This window comes from Pinus tabuliformis, chromosome 5_1, assembly GCF_031772625.1.
Source record: "Pinus tabuliformis cultivar Carrire ecotype Pingquan chromosome 5_1, CPIR1, whole genome shotgun sequence".
NCBI lineage: Eukaryota > Viridiplantae > Streptophyta > Pinopsida > Pinales > Pinaceae > Pinus > Pinus tabuliformis.
Window position 1 is genome coordinate 234,593,730 of NC_142305.1, and position 14,275 is coordinate 234,608,004.

Sequence of the window (14,275 nt, forward strand, 5' to 3'; positions counted from 1 at the left end):
TATTACAGATCAACAACTGTAGGAAACAGAAACAATCACACCATATGACATCATTATTTTTGGACCAATGTCCCCGGAAAAACCCAATGTGGGAAAACTGTTGCAGATATCTGAGGGTTTTCTTATTAAGCAATATCATAGTACAATCTGGGTGCCGAAACTGGCCTACCCAATAGAGAATTTCCTTGGCAGTAATACCTCTCAGTTTGAAACAAATTTTCCGGCTGAAACACTGGATAATCCTTCCGACAGCTCCTCAGCTACAATCTACCCCAAAAACCCCAGTGTCTACCCTTTCTACACTGCGTCAGCCCCTCTCTGCCCAGCACTAGCCCTGCGTCACCCCAAATGGGCCTGCGTCAAGCTTAGGAGGCCATGCATCAGCCTTCTGGCCCTCTGCGTCAGCAACGCTGGCCTCTTTGAGGTTGTGCGCAGCTCCCGGCTGCCTCTTCGTGGCCCTGCGTGAGCCCTGGCTGGCTCTGCGTCACTCTCCCCGGCTACTGCGCTACTCTCCCGACACTATCTCTACCTCTTTGTTTCTTTGTACTCAATGCCCCTCAGCTGCAACTCCTGATCATTAATTATATCTCTCTTAGCAAACCTCGCTTTAGAGAATAAAATGACTGATCACTCTAGCGTATTCTCCAAGTGACCCTCAAGCCTCTTCTTATACTTTTCTCGTTGACATATCAATGGCCGAGATTAAGTCCCTAATCGACAGCTAAGATTAGATCTGGCTCAATCCATGTCTCTTGGACCATTGTAACACAGTTTCATATTAATACACATTAATATTTTATTTTCCCTAAATTTAGACTTAGGGACTCCATTAAAAATATTAATTATTTTAATATCTCCTGAATTGTTTAGAATTTGCCCAAATCCTTTCTGGGTATTAGAGATCTCATGTGCCCCAACCTTTCCACCAAATTTCGTGGCTAGAGCACATCCGATGCTACCCCAAATCAACAATTGTCATCAAAACTTATTGCTATGAAAAGTGGTCAAATGTTGTTTTAACAAGAAGTGAGACAGAAATTTTTGTGGACTTCTTGAAATCGTGTTCGAACTCTATTGAATTGCGCTTCCAGCAACAGGCTTTTTTTTTTAAGGCACGTGATTGCACCCGTGAATTATTCTCGTTGTTCTACAAAACCCCAACACAGTAAGCCCAAGAAGGGTCTAGTACAAGATGACATGGACAATGACTCATGACATAAACCCTAGAAGCACACAATGAGTGCTTTGACCTAGAAACAAAATAAAAAAAGCAGGAAACCCATGCTTATAAATATATTTTTTTCTTTCTTTTGACAAATACATTACATCATGACCCAAGTACAATTATGAAGACTGATACTAGTTACATTTCTCAACAGCTTGGAGAGCCTAATTTATTGTGTTCTTTTGTTTCTTTGTGATCTTCATGTACACTTTGATAATTGCTTGATGAAAAAGAACATAACACAATAATAAAAGGCCAACAAACTCTCACAAGTAATTATCATGAAAGAGAAATCAACCCTAATTTGTTAGCCTATTGGTTTCTCAACAGATATTGTGTAGCAAGCTGTGTTATTAAAAACCTCGTAGATAATTACATATCCTAGATAATATTTGGCAATGTCAGAAGGGATGTTTTGTACTCAAATGCAAAATGGAAGCAAAGATGGAACACAAAATAGAAAAAGTGAAAATTGATTAGAATGGATTAGGAAGGGTGCCAATGCATAAATCCACACCATTAATCAAACTATCATACAAAATTGTAGGAAGAAGCTTTGATAGGATTCAGGAGCTCTTAAGCTAATCAACTCAAGTGCAAGAAGTAGTTCATAAAAGGCAAGGAGCTGACAATAGGACAGCTGCATTAGAAGGCAGGAAGTAAAGAGCATCGGACATAGGGCTTCTAAGCTCTATAACTGAATCATGAGAATACCGAATTTTTTAGTTCTATTAATCAAGAAGGACATTCTCAGGTAACTGCAAGTTTTAAGGTTGCAACATTCATTGTAAACTCCTTGAAATAATTATGCTTTGGGAAAAGTTATATAAGCACCTGCATTTAACTCCATACTGATGAATCTATAGCTACTTCATATAAACAACTATCAGCATTCCATCATATGATCAATTGTGGATATTAGGGAGAAAGAATAAATAATATACAATTTGTCAACGAGTGTTTTAGTTTTGCAACGCACATTCAAAAGGATGTACCTGATACAGAACTGTTGCACATTCATCATAAATAGCAACCCAATCCCTTTTAGCACCATCTGACTTAGGATCAATCTTTTGCAAGTATTCTGCTATGACCTGCATACATTAAGCAAAACATCATGACAGCTGAACAAATAAGTCTCATAAAATATCAGGAGTTTGTCAAAGGCCTGAAATTTAAATACATCAATAGAATAAAACACACTGGAAAACATTTTGACAGCTACATAAATGAACACAAAGATCCTGTAAATAAAGCTCAAGCAGAACCATATTAAAAATATATATTAAGGTGCATATGAGACCTACTAGGTCAACATAAGATATGATAATTTTATTATTAACATCTAACAAATGACCACAAAGTAGGCCAACGGGAATAAAATGGTACATCAGAATAGATACAAAGTGGCAGTGCAACAGGAACTCCTAGGACAATACTGAAATCAGAAAAATAAACAGTTAAGTATCCAGACAAATGCTAAATAAGTGAGTTTAAAACAACAAAAATGTTATGATTAACAACTTGCATTCCTCCTGAAAGAAAATTTCAAGCTTTTAAAATGGAATAATGTCTGAAGGGGAAGGGGCCTAGCAAAGGAAATTTCATCCAAGATACTTCAGGCCTTCATATTGATTATGAATGAATCTCATACCATAAAGATATTTGGATACTCATCTTTCAAGCATAAAAATATTTTTACAGTAATACTGATCAATCACTCCATTCATATAATGGGATTCTTATCATGAAGTTGAAATAGCAGCCCTCCAAAAGAAAGAAGTCACATCCATTACAGATCATAAGAATGATGGCCATTAAGAGTTCAAGCTCAAAGGTTCCATTGAAGGCCCTATTTGTTGAGAAATCTAAGGGCTTGTAATGTTAAGGATTTCTCTATTATGATAACTGCTTGTGAAGTAATTTCAAACTTTGAACAATTCAAGAACAGTTAATTGATTATATGTTAATGATTATTAACTTCATCAACCAGCTACCGTGCATAATAAACAAAAGAACAGTAACACGAGATATAGGCAGCAGCCAGGGCAAAACCTCTCCAAACCTGAGAGGAAAACCCACAGTAATTCTTCTTATAGTTTCTTCTCTTGATAAAATTTCCAGGACCAATACAAAGACCCTTGAGACCAAGTGACTCCAAGATCAAGGCTAGAATCTCTTCTTACTGCTGCAACATGGATCTGAACTGCTACCAACCATGAAGGATTTTGCTTCCTTCTCCCTTCCTCGCCTTCTCCCAAACTTTTCTTGCTTAAGGTAGTTCACTGGCCGAGAAGATCACTTCAATACATGCATTCAACAAGGGTGATCTGATCCCTTCAATTTACTGTCTAAAAACCTTTACTGCAGTCCTGAAGCTACTGTAAGTTCTCCATGTGTAAGTGAACAGTTTGCTCCTATAATCCTTCTCTTGCTTCGTTACGACAGTGGCTCCTTCCTAGCCCAATATCCGAGCCTTTTTGGATCTGGAATCAACTCCTGTTACAGAGATATTCTAGGACTGTATCACTGCCCTAATAAGAATCAGATTCTCCATATGTGTGGAGGGTTTGGGCTCTTCTAGCCTTACTAACCCTTTGCTCTTCTAACCAGACTTCCTCGCACAGATCTGTCTCCAAACTAGACCCAAAAACGATATGTATATTGAAGGCAGATTGAGTGAAGCCCAACCTTCGCACGTGAGGCAGACTTCTGCGGATTTGACTGCAGCTAAAAACAGTCTTGACTGTGGCTCCTTTCTCCTCCTTATCCTCGCACCAACGAACAGTATCCTTCGCATAGAATCCCCGCGGTTATAGACAGTAGAACAGAACTTCTACTTATGGACCTGCGGCTCCGTGAGATGATCCTTTCTTTGCACTTTTAACAGACTTCTTTGCATACGAAAGAGACACAATACATGTGCTGAGATGGTGTGTTTGAATGGGTGAGGAGAGGGCTATATTTATAGTGTATGAGGGCTGTTCATTAAGCCGAAATGTCATCCCTTTAAGCCGACGTGAACATGGTATAAATCTGACGTGGACATTCATATATAAATATATATATATGCCGAAAATACATTATTTCTTTTGCATTCGTTTGGAGGGATCATTTCGTAACTCTTTTGTTCTTTCTTTTGAAGAGGTTTTCCATACGATTCTGCCCTTGATCTTGGAATCATGCTTGTACATTTTTCAAGTGTATACATTTACATAATTGACACAACCTATCACCTAGCCTATAGCTCATAATGAGAGCTACTAAAACAAATATTTTGATCATGAAACCCATGATTCAAATACACAAAAATTTGCTAGATATAAATTACATCATTTACATTGGCTTGTGTCATTATGAAGACCAGTCCTAGTTACACTTTCTTCAACACTATTGACCGTTGAAATGTACTTGAAGATTTAATGACTCCATGCCCAAGGATATGTCAAAGACTTCATGTACCATCAGAGTTTATATATCATCAGAGTTTATGTCTCATTCTTCTTCTATATTGTACTCAGATTCCGCAAACCCTATAGGGATGTTGTAAAGTGATGCTAGTGTGATGAATCTAATCATGTAACATGCCTAGGTAACTTGAGACATTGTCATCAAGTGAACTTACCCTAAAAAGTTTTTTTACTTGGTTAATTATTGGTACTTTTAGCACTTAATTGAGTTTTTTTTCCAATCTATAACCCCAAAGCCAGAGTGCAGCTTGATGGAAAGGCCTTAGGTGAGTCATAGTATCTAGAGTCATTGTGTATTACCATACTAGATCACTCAAAGTTTCGTGGAATTTGATTAGGTTTAGGAGTCAGTGTTTTTATTTTTAAATTTTCCGCATAACAGAAATTTTAATAAATTTTTATTGTAAAATGTAATAAGTGATGTCTACAAAAGTTTTAGGTATGTGTGATCAAAATTACACCACTAGTCAACTCTCTACTAAGACACTTTGAGAGGTAAAAAATAAGTTCTAGACCCTCAAAATCAACTTTTCCTAAGTTTAGTGGAAAATGTGGCAATAAATTAGCCCAGCGATTAAATAAATGGAGAAAAATAATTATCCACACATGCCAAAATGATGTGGAAATGATGTGGAAATTCATCAAAGGGTCAAAGTCAAATTGGAAAGTGATGTGCACTCCACCTAGGCCACAAATCAAGAAAATCGAAATTCTCAAGGAAGAGGCCACAATTTCCAAAGACAAAATCGCACTTTGTGAGGAGATAACTCAAGTCTTAATGAGTGATCCAAAGTTCGCTCAAGATATGATTCGATTTCATGGACGAGTGGAGAAGTGGTCTCCTACCGCTCTAGTCCTCTCCACATGTGTCCTTCCTCTCCAATGTGCCTCCTCAAGCATTTTGTGGGCCTCTATTGGAGAATTCGACTTGCCATTTGGGAATTCGACTTGCATGAGGTTACATTGGGATTCTCACCATTCTTCAGTGGGATCTCCACCATTCTTCATTGGGATTTGCTTCCATTTCTCTATTTAAGTGAGCATTGAGCTCTCATATTATACCTTTGAAACGAGCTATTGGGCTTAAGGAGACTCGCTAGATTGTGTACTTGCTTTCATATAAAAATAAAACTTTGGGGTACTTTATTGATGGTGTTCTCCTTTGTTTTGATTTGTGTTTTACTTTCTACATGTAATTTGGATGATGTTAGCTATCATTTTGCCATTCATTGTGGATAAATGTATGCAAGCTATCTTGTGTTTATTTTTTATTAGAGAAATACTCTTAGAATGAGAAGCACTAAACGATTTGGGGAGGAATCTCTAGCCTTCCCATCTATTGTACTATCTAACTCCTTTATGAATGCTAATATCTATTTCCAAGTGTGTATAAAAAATTTTGAGGTGTTGTGAAGGATTACTTGGGCGTGGGAGAAATATCCTATGTCACAGGGTTCACTGAATTTGAAGGTTCAGGTTTGAAATTGCAGTGCGTTGGTTTTACGCTACCTATATGTGGATAACAACAACACGAGTGTGTACTTTCAAACACTTGCTTGCTTTTTCCTTTCACTGATTTAGAATACGTAAGATAATCTGTCGTATAAATTTAAGCAGGCAACTCTTTTGAATTATTTATATTCGTAAGGAGGAATAGCCCACTTTTCCGACATTTTCAGGCGTTTGTACTCAGTTCCTTTTCACTGGTATTAGTGGCACATTCACTATTTTGGATAAGTAGCAACGTTTTAAGTTTTGGTTTTAGTATCCTAACCTTTTTATTATACGGGCACCACAAGTTTTATGAGGCTATGAACTCTCAAATGAAAATATATAAATATTACTATTCGACAATCGATTGTCATTTTATGAAATGAGTGTACATGTTTGCCATATAGTTTATATTTTATGATAAATATGTAAATATGTTATATTTGTTATATAACAAAATATTTTTTATTATTTTAAAATTTGTTAGAGATTTCGTATCTCTTTTCAGTTTTGTTTTTCAGTCGAATTGATGGCATATCCATTTTTTTTAAAAGTGAAAACGTTTAAAGTTTTGGACCTTGGTTTTATATGTAAACTTTTTTTAATGATAGACGAGGATTATGAGGGAAAATTTGAAATGTTTTTTTGATATCCATGTATGTGAACTGACTATACGTGTTTTCCATGAAGTGTGTATTTTATGATACATATTTAAATATGTTATATTTAATATATTAAAAATATTATATATATATATATATATATATATATATATATATATATATATATATATATATTAAAAAATATGTATAGTCGAACGTAATGTCGAACCTCATTCTAATCTGATCGGAAAATTCGAATTCGAATTGAATTTAATCATTATCGAACTCGAATTCGAACTCAAACCGTGTGACATAGGAAATCTCAAATGGATTAACTTGCTCTCAAGCTCAACGATTGAAGGACCCAATCGATTTTGCCTCAAGGATCTTATCTTACGAATTGCAAAGAGGGAGTTTCCTTTCTTTTGACCCTCTTAAATCACAAAAGCTGAATTTAAATTCTTTCTTAATCTATGTGCTTCAAATAATTTATTTGGCTTCTAGAGCTATTGCAAAGGCTTGGCCTTTTCTTGACTGCACAAGAGAGTTTCTCTTTTGTTGCGTGCATTTGGATTTACATTGAATATCATTTTTTGACATGAAACCATGAAGCTAATTGTGTCCTCTTGCTTGCATTGTGTATATTAAATGGAGGATTGGGGAGCTTCATTTTGAAAAGTGTTGATTGAAGATCAAAAATATGATTTGTTTTGCAGCACCAACTAGCTCACATTTGGGGCAGACTTGACGAAAAGAGAGTTCCAAACCACTGACTCTTGTTTCCAGGACCTTTCACACGTCTTAGGGGCTGAAAATGAAGGAGGCAGTGGGATTTAGGAGCAGGATTCCATGAAGGTCTTGAGGTTCTTCAAGGGCTGTCTATTTCTCCAAGAAGGTCGTGAGCCTATAGAGGCTTAGCCTCTAACTTTTATGTTATTTCCTAACTTTGTAGAAGGCTGATTTTTGTATGTAAAAATCAGTCTTAATTTTTCAGATTTCAAGAAGCTACTCATTTGCTCCTCATTTGTGTAGATTTCCAAGAAGTTCAATTTTTTTTATACTATTGTAGAGTTTCTCCATTGGTTGAGTTGAGGCCTTTGAGAGGCTCATCATTGTAACAAGGAGATCCGGATCTCTTTAGCTACCGGAATTAACCAAGATCTTTTACTTTTGTGATGTTAGCAGAATTGCATTTAAAAGAGTATGAAAATCCACATGTGCATAATATAAAGAAGATGAAACATAATGACGATCAACAAATCAAAGGACACAAACACATTGATAATGGAGTTCACCCAGTGTGGGTTACGTCTCTGGGCCCGGTGTCAAGAGAGTGGAGGCCACTTCATTAATTGCTGCAAATGATGATGATGTACATGGCATGTTCTTTGTCATTACAAGGACAAATACCCTCAACCAGAGTGGTGTGTCTCTCCACGAGACGTTCTCCCTACAAGAACTCTCACTCAAATGGGTCCTCCTTCAACATGACAAGCTAAACAAATCTCACATGATGTGGCAACAAGTATCCCTCAACATAATGGTAATTAGGGATCTCAACAATAAAGACATCATCTCAGCAAATCAAGAAGAAAGACATGGCATAATTGCATCATATACCTCCACTTTCGAAGATGGCCGAAAAATAAAAAGCTCAGCTGCTGAAATGGCCTACACCACTGAATTCCTAGTGATGAGTGTTGTAAAATCAACTACAAACTTGTCTAATTCTGACACCGTCAAGTTTGGACCCTCGAGAATCTTGAAGATTCTCCCAAAGATTCTTTGTTAATTTTAGGTATGTTCTATGCTAGAGCAATTTATTTCAATTTTCACAGTTAGCTCAATATCTTTTCCAGATTAGCAATCACATCAGCATTAAAGTAAACTGCAGATAGAACATAAATATAAATCACAGAAGACAAGGAAAGACAAGAGGACACAAGATGTGGCGCTAGCCAGGGACAAACCCCAATGTGGGGAAACTCTCGATCAATTCTTCTTATATGTTCTTCAATAGTTCAGCACAGAGAGAGAGAGAGAGATAGTACATTTACAACAGAAGTCAACACTTTGACTTATCTAGATAAGAGCATAGATCATCTCTAAGAAGATGATACATGAGATCAGTTGAAGACATGCTGCTTCAACTAATTCTCCAAGGTGACTCCTTCACCTATCGTTGCGCTGCATTTCGTCATCATGTTGCACCTCACCGCGCTGCACCATGTTGCACCCATCATCACTATGTTGCATCTCATCACGCTTCATTAATCATGATTGTACCCATCACTGTATTGCATTATGTGCCATTGCTGCACCATGTTGCCATCCTGACCTATGTGTTGGCTGCACCTTGCTTGCTTGTTGTCCCTAGCATGCTTGTTGTCCTTAGCATGCTTGTTGTTGCATGCTAGTTGTAACATTGCATGCTTGGTGTATTTGCTGCTAAGTACCATACAATTGTCCCAATGTTAGTTAGTTGTCCCTTGCATGCTGCTCTCCTTCGGAGACAGATGCTCCGGCTGTTTCAGCAGTTCCCAGCGGTTCCCGGCAGTTCCGACTGTTCCCGGCAGTTCTGGTTGTTCCTGGCAGTTACAGTTGTTCCCAGCAGTTCCGGCTTTTCCAGCAGTCCCGACTTTTCCGGCTTTTCCGACAGTTCCGGCTTTTCCGACATTTCTGACTTTTCCAGCATTTCCGGCATTTTCGGCTATTCAGGCTTTTCCGATAGTTCCAGCATTTCCGGCATTTCCAGCTTTTCTGGCTTTTTCGGCAGTTCCGACTTTTCTAGAAGTTCCGTCTTTTCTGGCAGTTCTGGTAGTTCCGGTTTTTCCAACTTTTCTGGCAATTCCGGCAGTTTCGGCTTCTCTGGTAGTTCTGGCTTTCCTAGCTTTTCTGGCAATTCCAGCAGTTCCGATTTTTCCGGTAGTTCCGGCTTTTTCGACAATTCCGGCTTTCCCGACAGTTCTTGCAGTTCCGGCTTTTCCAACTTTCCAGCATTTCCGGTTTTTTAGGCAACGTAGAGCTTATTCTCCCATGACTGCATTTAGATCTAGGGCATGTTATCTAGGGCAGCGTATACCCTAGGGCACTCCCTCTAGCTCTCATCTTCATCAAACCCAAAACAGGATGAAGTGAGATCACAAGAGTGAGTGTGTGCAGGACAAATGACTTCAAGTCCTCTTCTATTTATACTAAAATGTAGAGGTTGAATAGACATGACTATTGGGCTTTTAAGCCTACATAAGTTGTTGGCCGACTTGACAATTTGTCCATAATCAAAATAAATTCATATCTTCATAAATATTTATCGGAATCGGATGATCTTTAGATCAATCCTACACCTCTCGATGAGAGGGATCCAAGAAAAATATCAGCTGCCATAAATAAGATGACCCAGATGGAGTTTGGCCCTAGTTGCCAATTTTAACACGTCGATGAAGTGCCTTGAAGCACTACAATCAATAAGCCAAATTCCCAAAGAATCTGAAGGAGAGAGCCAATACAAGATAACGCTTCTTTATCTTATCAGAAACAACATTTGATTCTTCATACCTGGGGTTCCTTGCTTTCTTTGAAGAGTCGACCATTTCCTTGATGACCTGCATTACCTGTCATTCCTTTGATCATTGAAGATGTCCCTGGAATGATTGTTATCTTCATCAAGAGATGTGTCTCTGCCATTCGGACATCCTTTGCATAATGGTCGAACTTATTGCAACCAAGGCATCTGCCTTTTCTTCCACCCTTAGATCCGAACTTCCTAATGAAGTGATCTTTAGGTAGGCCATCAAAAACTTCCGCTGCGCCATTCTGATAATATTCTTTGCTTCAACTTCACCCTCAGTGAATTTGAAGAGGGATGAGGAATCCACTGATCCTTTTGTCCTTTCCCATCTGTTTTCGGTGATTGCTCTTTCACTCTTGCTTGAGCATTGTCTTCACCTCAGCTTTGATACCATGTTAATTTTAAGTATGTTCTATGCTAGAGCAATTTATTTCAATTTTCACAATTAGCTCAATATCTTTTCCAGATTAGCAATCACATCAGCATTAAAGTAAACTATAGATAAAACATAAATATAAATCGCAGAAGACAAGCCAAGACAAGAGGACACAAGATGTGGCGCTAGCCAAGGGCAAACCCCAATGTGGGGAAACCCTTGATCAATTCTTCTTATATGTTCTTCAATAGTTCAGCAAGGAGAGAGAGAGAGATAGTACATTGACAACAGAAGTCAACACTTTGACTTATCTAGATAAGAGCATAGATCATCTCTAAGAAGATGATACATGAGATCAGTTAAAGACATGCTGCTTCAACTAATTCTCCAAGGTGACTCCTCTACCTATCATTGTGTTGCATTTCGTCATCATGTTGCATCTCACTGCGCTGCACCCATCATCACTATCCTGCATCTCATCACGCTTCATTAATCATGATTGTACCCATCACTGTACTGCATTATGTGTCATTGCTACACCATGTTGCCATCCTGACCTATGTGTTGGCTGCAACTTGCTTGCTTGTTGTCCCTTGCTTGCTTGTTGTCCTTAACATGCTTGTTGTTGCATGTTAGTTGTAACTTTGCATGCTTGGTGTATTTGCTGCTAAGTACCATACCACTGTCCCAATGTTAGTTAGTTGTCCCTTGCATGCTACTCTCCTTCGGAGACAGATGCTCCGGCTGTTTCGGCAGTTCCCGACAGTTCTGGCAATTCCGACTGTTCTGGCTATTCCTGGCAGTTTCGGTTGTTCCCAGCAGTCCCTGCAGTCCTGGCAGTTCCGGCGTTTCCGGTAGTTAGCTTTTCCGGCTTTTTCGGCAGTTCCGACTTTTCCGACGTTTCTGGCAGTTTTGGCTTTTCCGACAATTCCGACTTTTCCGGCAATTCCTGCTTTTCCTGCAGTTCCGCATTTTCTAGCATTTCTGGCTTTTCCAGCATTTCCAGCTTTTCTGGCATTTCCAGCAGCTCTGGCTTTTCCGACTTTTGCGGCAGTTCTATCTTTTCCGGCAGTTCCGGTAGTTCCGGTTTTTCCAGCTTTTCTGGCAGTTCCAACTTTTCCGGTAGTTCTGACTTTTCTAGCAATTCCGGCTTTTTCGGATTTTCTAGCATTTCTCGCAGTTCCGGATTTTCCGGCAGTTCTGGCTTTTCCAGCTTTTCCGACAATTCCGGCAATTCCAGTTTTTTCCGGCTTTTTGGGCAACGTAGAGCTTATTCTCCCATGACTGCATTTAGATCTAGGGCATGTTATCTAGGGCAGCGTATACCCTAGGGCACTCCCTCTAGCTCTCATCTTCATCAAACCCAAAACAGGATGAAGTGAGATCACAAGAGTGAGTTTGTGCATGACAAATGACTTCAAGTCCTCTTCTATGTATACTAAAACGTAGAGGTTGAATAGACATGACTGTTGGGCTTCTGAGCCTACATAAGTTGTTGGCCGACTTGACAATTTCTCCATAATCAAAATAAATTCATATCTTCATAAATACTTATCAGAATCGGATGATCTTTAGATCAATCTTACACCTCTCGATGAGAGGGATCCAAGAAAAATATCAGCTGCCATAAATAAGATGACCCACATGGATTTTGGCCCTAGTTGCCAATTTTAACATTCTTTCCTGAAGATGGTTAGAAAATTCGCTACTCGGATGAAGATTCTGAGCACACCACTGTGCTCTTTGCAAAATTCTGAGAAAAATGACTATAAAGTTGGCATTATTCTGACACTAGAAAAAATCAACCACCAAGGAATCTTTTATATTCCACAAGATTCTCCAAAGATTCTTAGTTGTTGAACGCCTGCATTTCTATTGCTCAGATGGAGATTATGACTGAAAGATTGGACTCCTAGCAAGAAAACATGAAAAAATGACTATCCACTCGCCAAATTCTTTCACTAGCAACTATGGCCCTCAAGGGAAGCTTTCTCAGCGTCTTAATATTCTCGTTCATAGTTTCGCCTTCTCAAGTGCTCATGGTTCCGCCGTTGGTCACAGTTCCGTCACTCAACGTTCCATCTCCCGCTCCTCCGTTGGTCCATTCTGTTGGTGCATTCAATCCCAGCATGGGATGATCCAGAAAGGCCCATTGTGACACAGAACCAGGGTCGGCACTGACAAGAGTAAAAAAGGACTTAGTAGCTCAGGAGGATTTAATTATCTGACATGGTGTCCCATATAAAGGGAAGACGACGTACTACCGAGGGGTCCTCTGCTCCAGTACTGTGGCATGAAACTGATGGTGCCCACTCCCAGCTTTAAAGGATAAATGGTTCAAGCAGTAAAGGCTGAAACGACGGGAGTCAGCTGAGCAACACAAGAGGCCATACAAAGAGCGAACTGCAACCTGAAGCAGAGGCGATCACAGGGATGGGCATGGAGATATTTCATTTACGTTTCCATTTGATTGTTTACTTATTAAGTTATTTGTTGTCCTGTAATGTGCTTCCCTTCAATGAGGCAATTAATTATGTAATGTTTTTGGGCCACAGAGCCATCCCTGGCCAAGACAGCTAGTCGACCCAACAGCTGAGACTCGGCCGAAGATATTTTGTTGTAATGAATGTCCATGCTCCCCTCTCCAGATAAATAGGGGAAAGCAACACTTCACAAAGGTTCGGAAATTCTAAAAAAAACACTACATGTTATTTTCAGACTATATGGCTTTGTAATACAGATATTTCAGAATATCAAGGAAATGGTGGTGATTCCCCCTTCAAGTATTATAGTATGTTATCCCTCTGTTAAAACCCATTATGTTCAAATTTCTTCTCTGAATTCATGCAATCATAGCTTCTAGAAATATTTCAAACTTCCTCACAGATTCATTTGCATCGATATGTGAATGCATGTGCCTTTAACTTCCTCACAGATTCATTTGCATCGATATGTTAATGCATGTGCCTGTAACTTCCTCACAAATTCATTTGTATTGACATTGTTAATGCATGTGCCTGTATGGATTATTGAAATTATATCTTTAAATCTGCGCTATATGAATCATAACATGCAGTCCCTCTTTCATCTATTATTTCTACCCGTAACTCAAATAAGTGTAGAAATCCTTAATGCTTCAAGCTCTATGTGTTGAAGGTAGAATTCTTGATGCTTTAAGCTCTATGTGATGAGTTTCTCTTTCTTCTTATCCTCTCTCATTGCTCTATAAAAGCTTATTAAACTATAAGTCCTTGAACTACTCAGCCTCCACTGTTTTATGCATATATTTCTGAGATTTGTACATGTGAAGAAGTACCGAAAATTTGTGTCTTGTTCCTTTAGATGAATGAACCAACCCATTCCATTTTATATATACATATAGAATATATGTGAGGTCTCCATTTTACTGAGAATCATTCGAGACACTCAAAATCTAGATGTGCCCAGGCACTGGTCTTGTAAGAAATCCAAGGTTGTCTCTAGGAGCTACAACATCTTCTGGCGTCATTGTCAGGGAACGTATTGAAGGATTTTTCCCCTAGG

General features: G+C 38.7%; 1 protein-coding gene across 1 annotated transcript in view; it reads right to left on the minus strand.

Moving 5' to 3' along the window:
• Positions 1-14,275, minus strand: part of ATH13 (ABC2 homolog 13) — a 386,313-nt gene that overhangs the window by 239,097 nt on the left and 132,941 nt on the right. Inside the window, exon 6 of the mRNA XM_089432011.1 lies at positions 2,221-2,319. Coding sequence (XP_089288137.1) covers positions 2,221-2,319 — 99 coding nt within the window. The remainder of the gene's footprint in view (positions 1-2,220; positions 2,320-14,275) is intronic.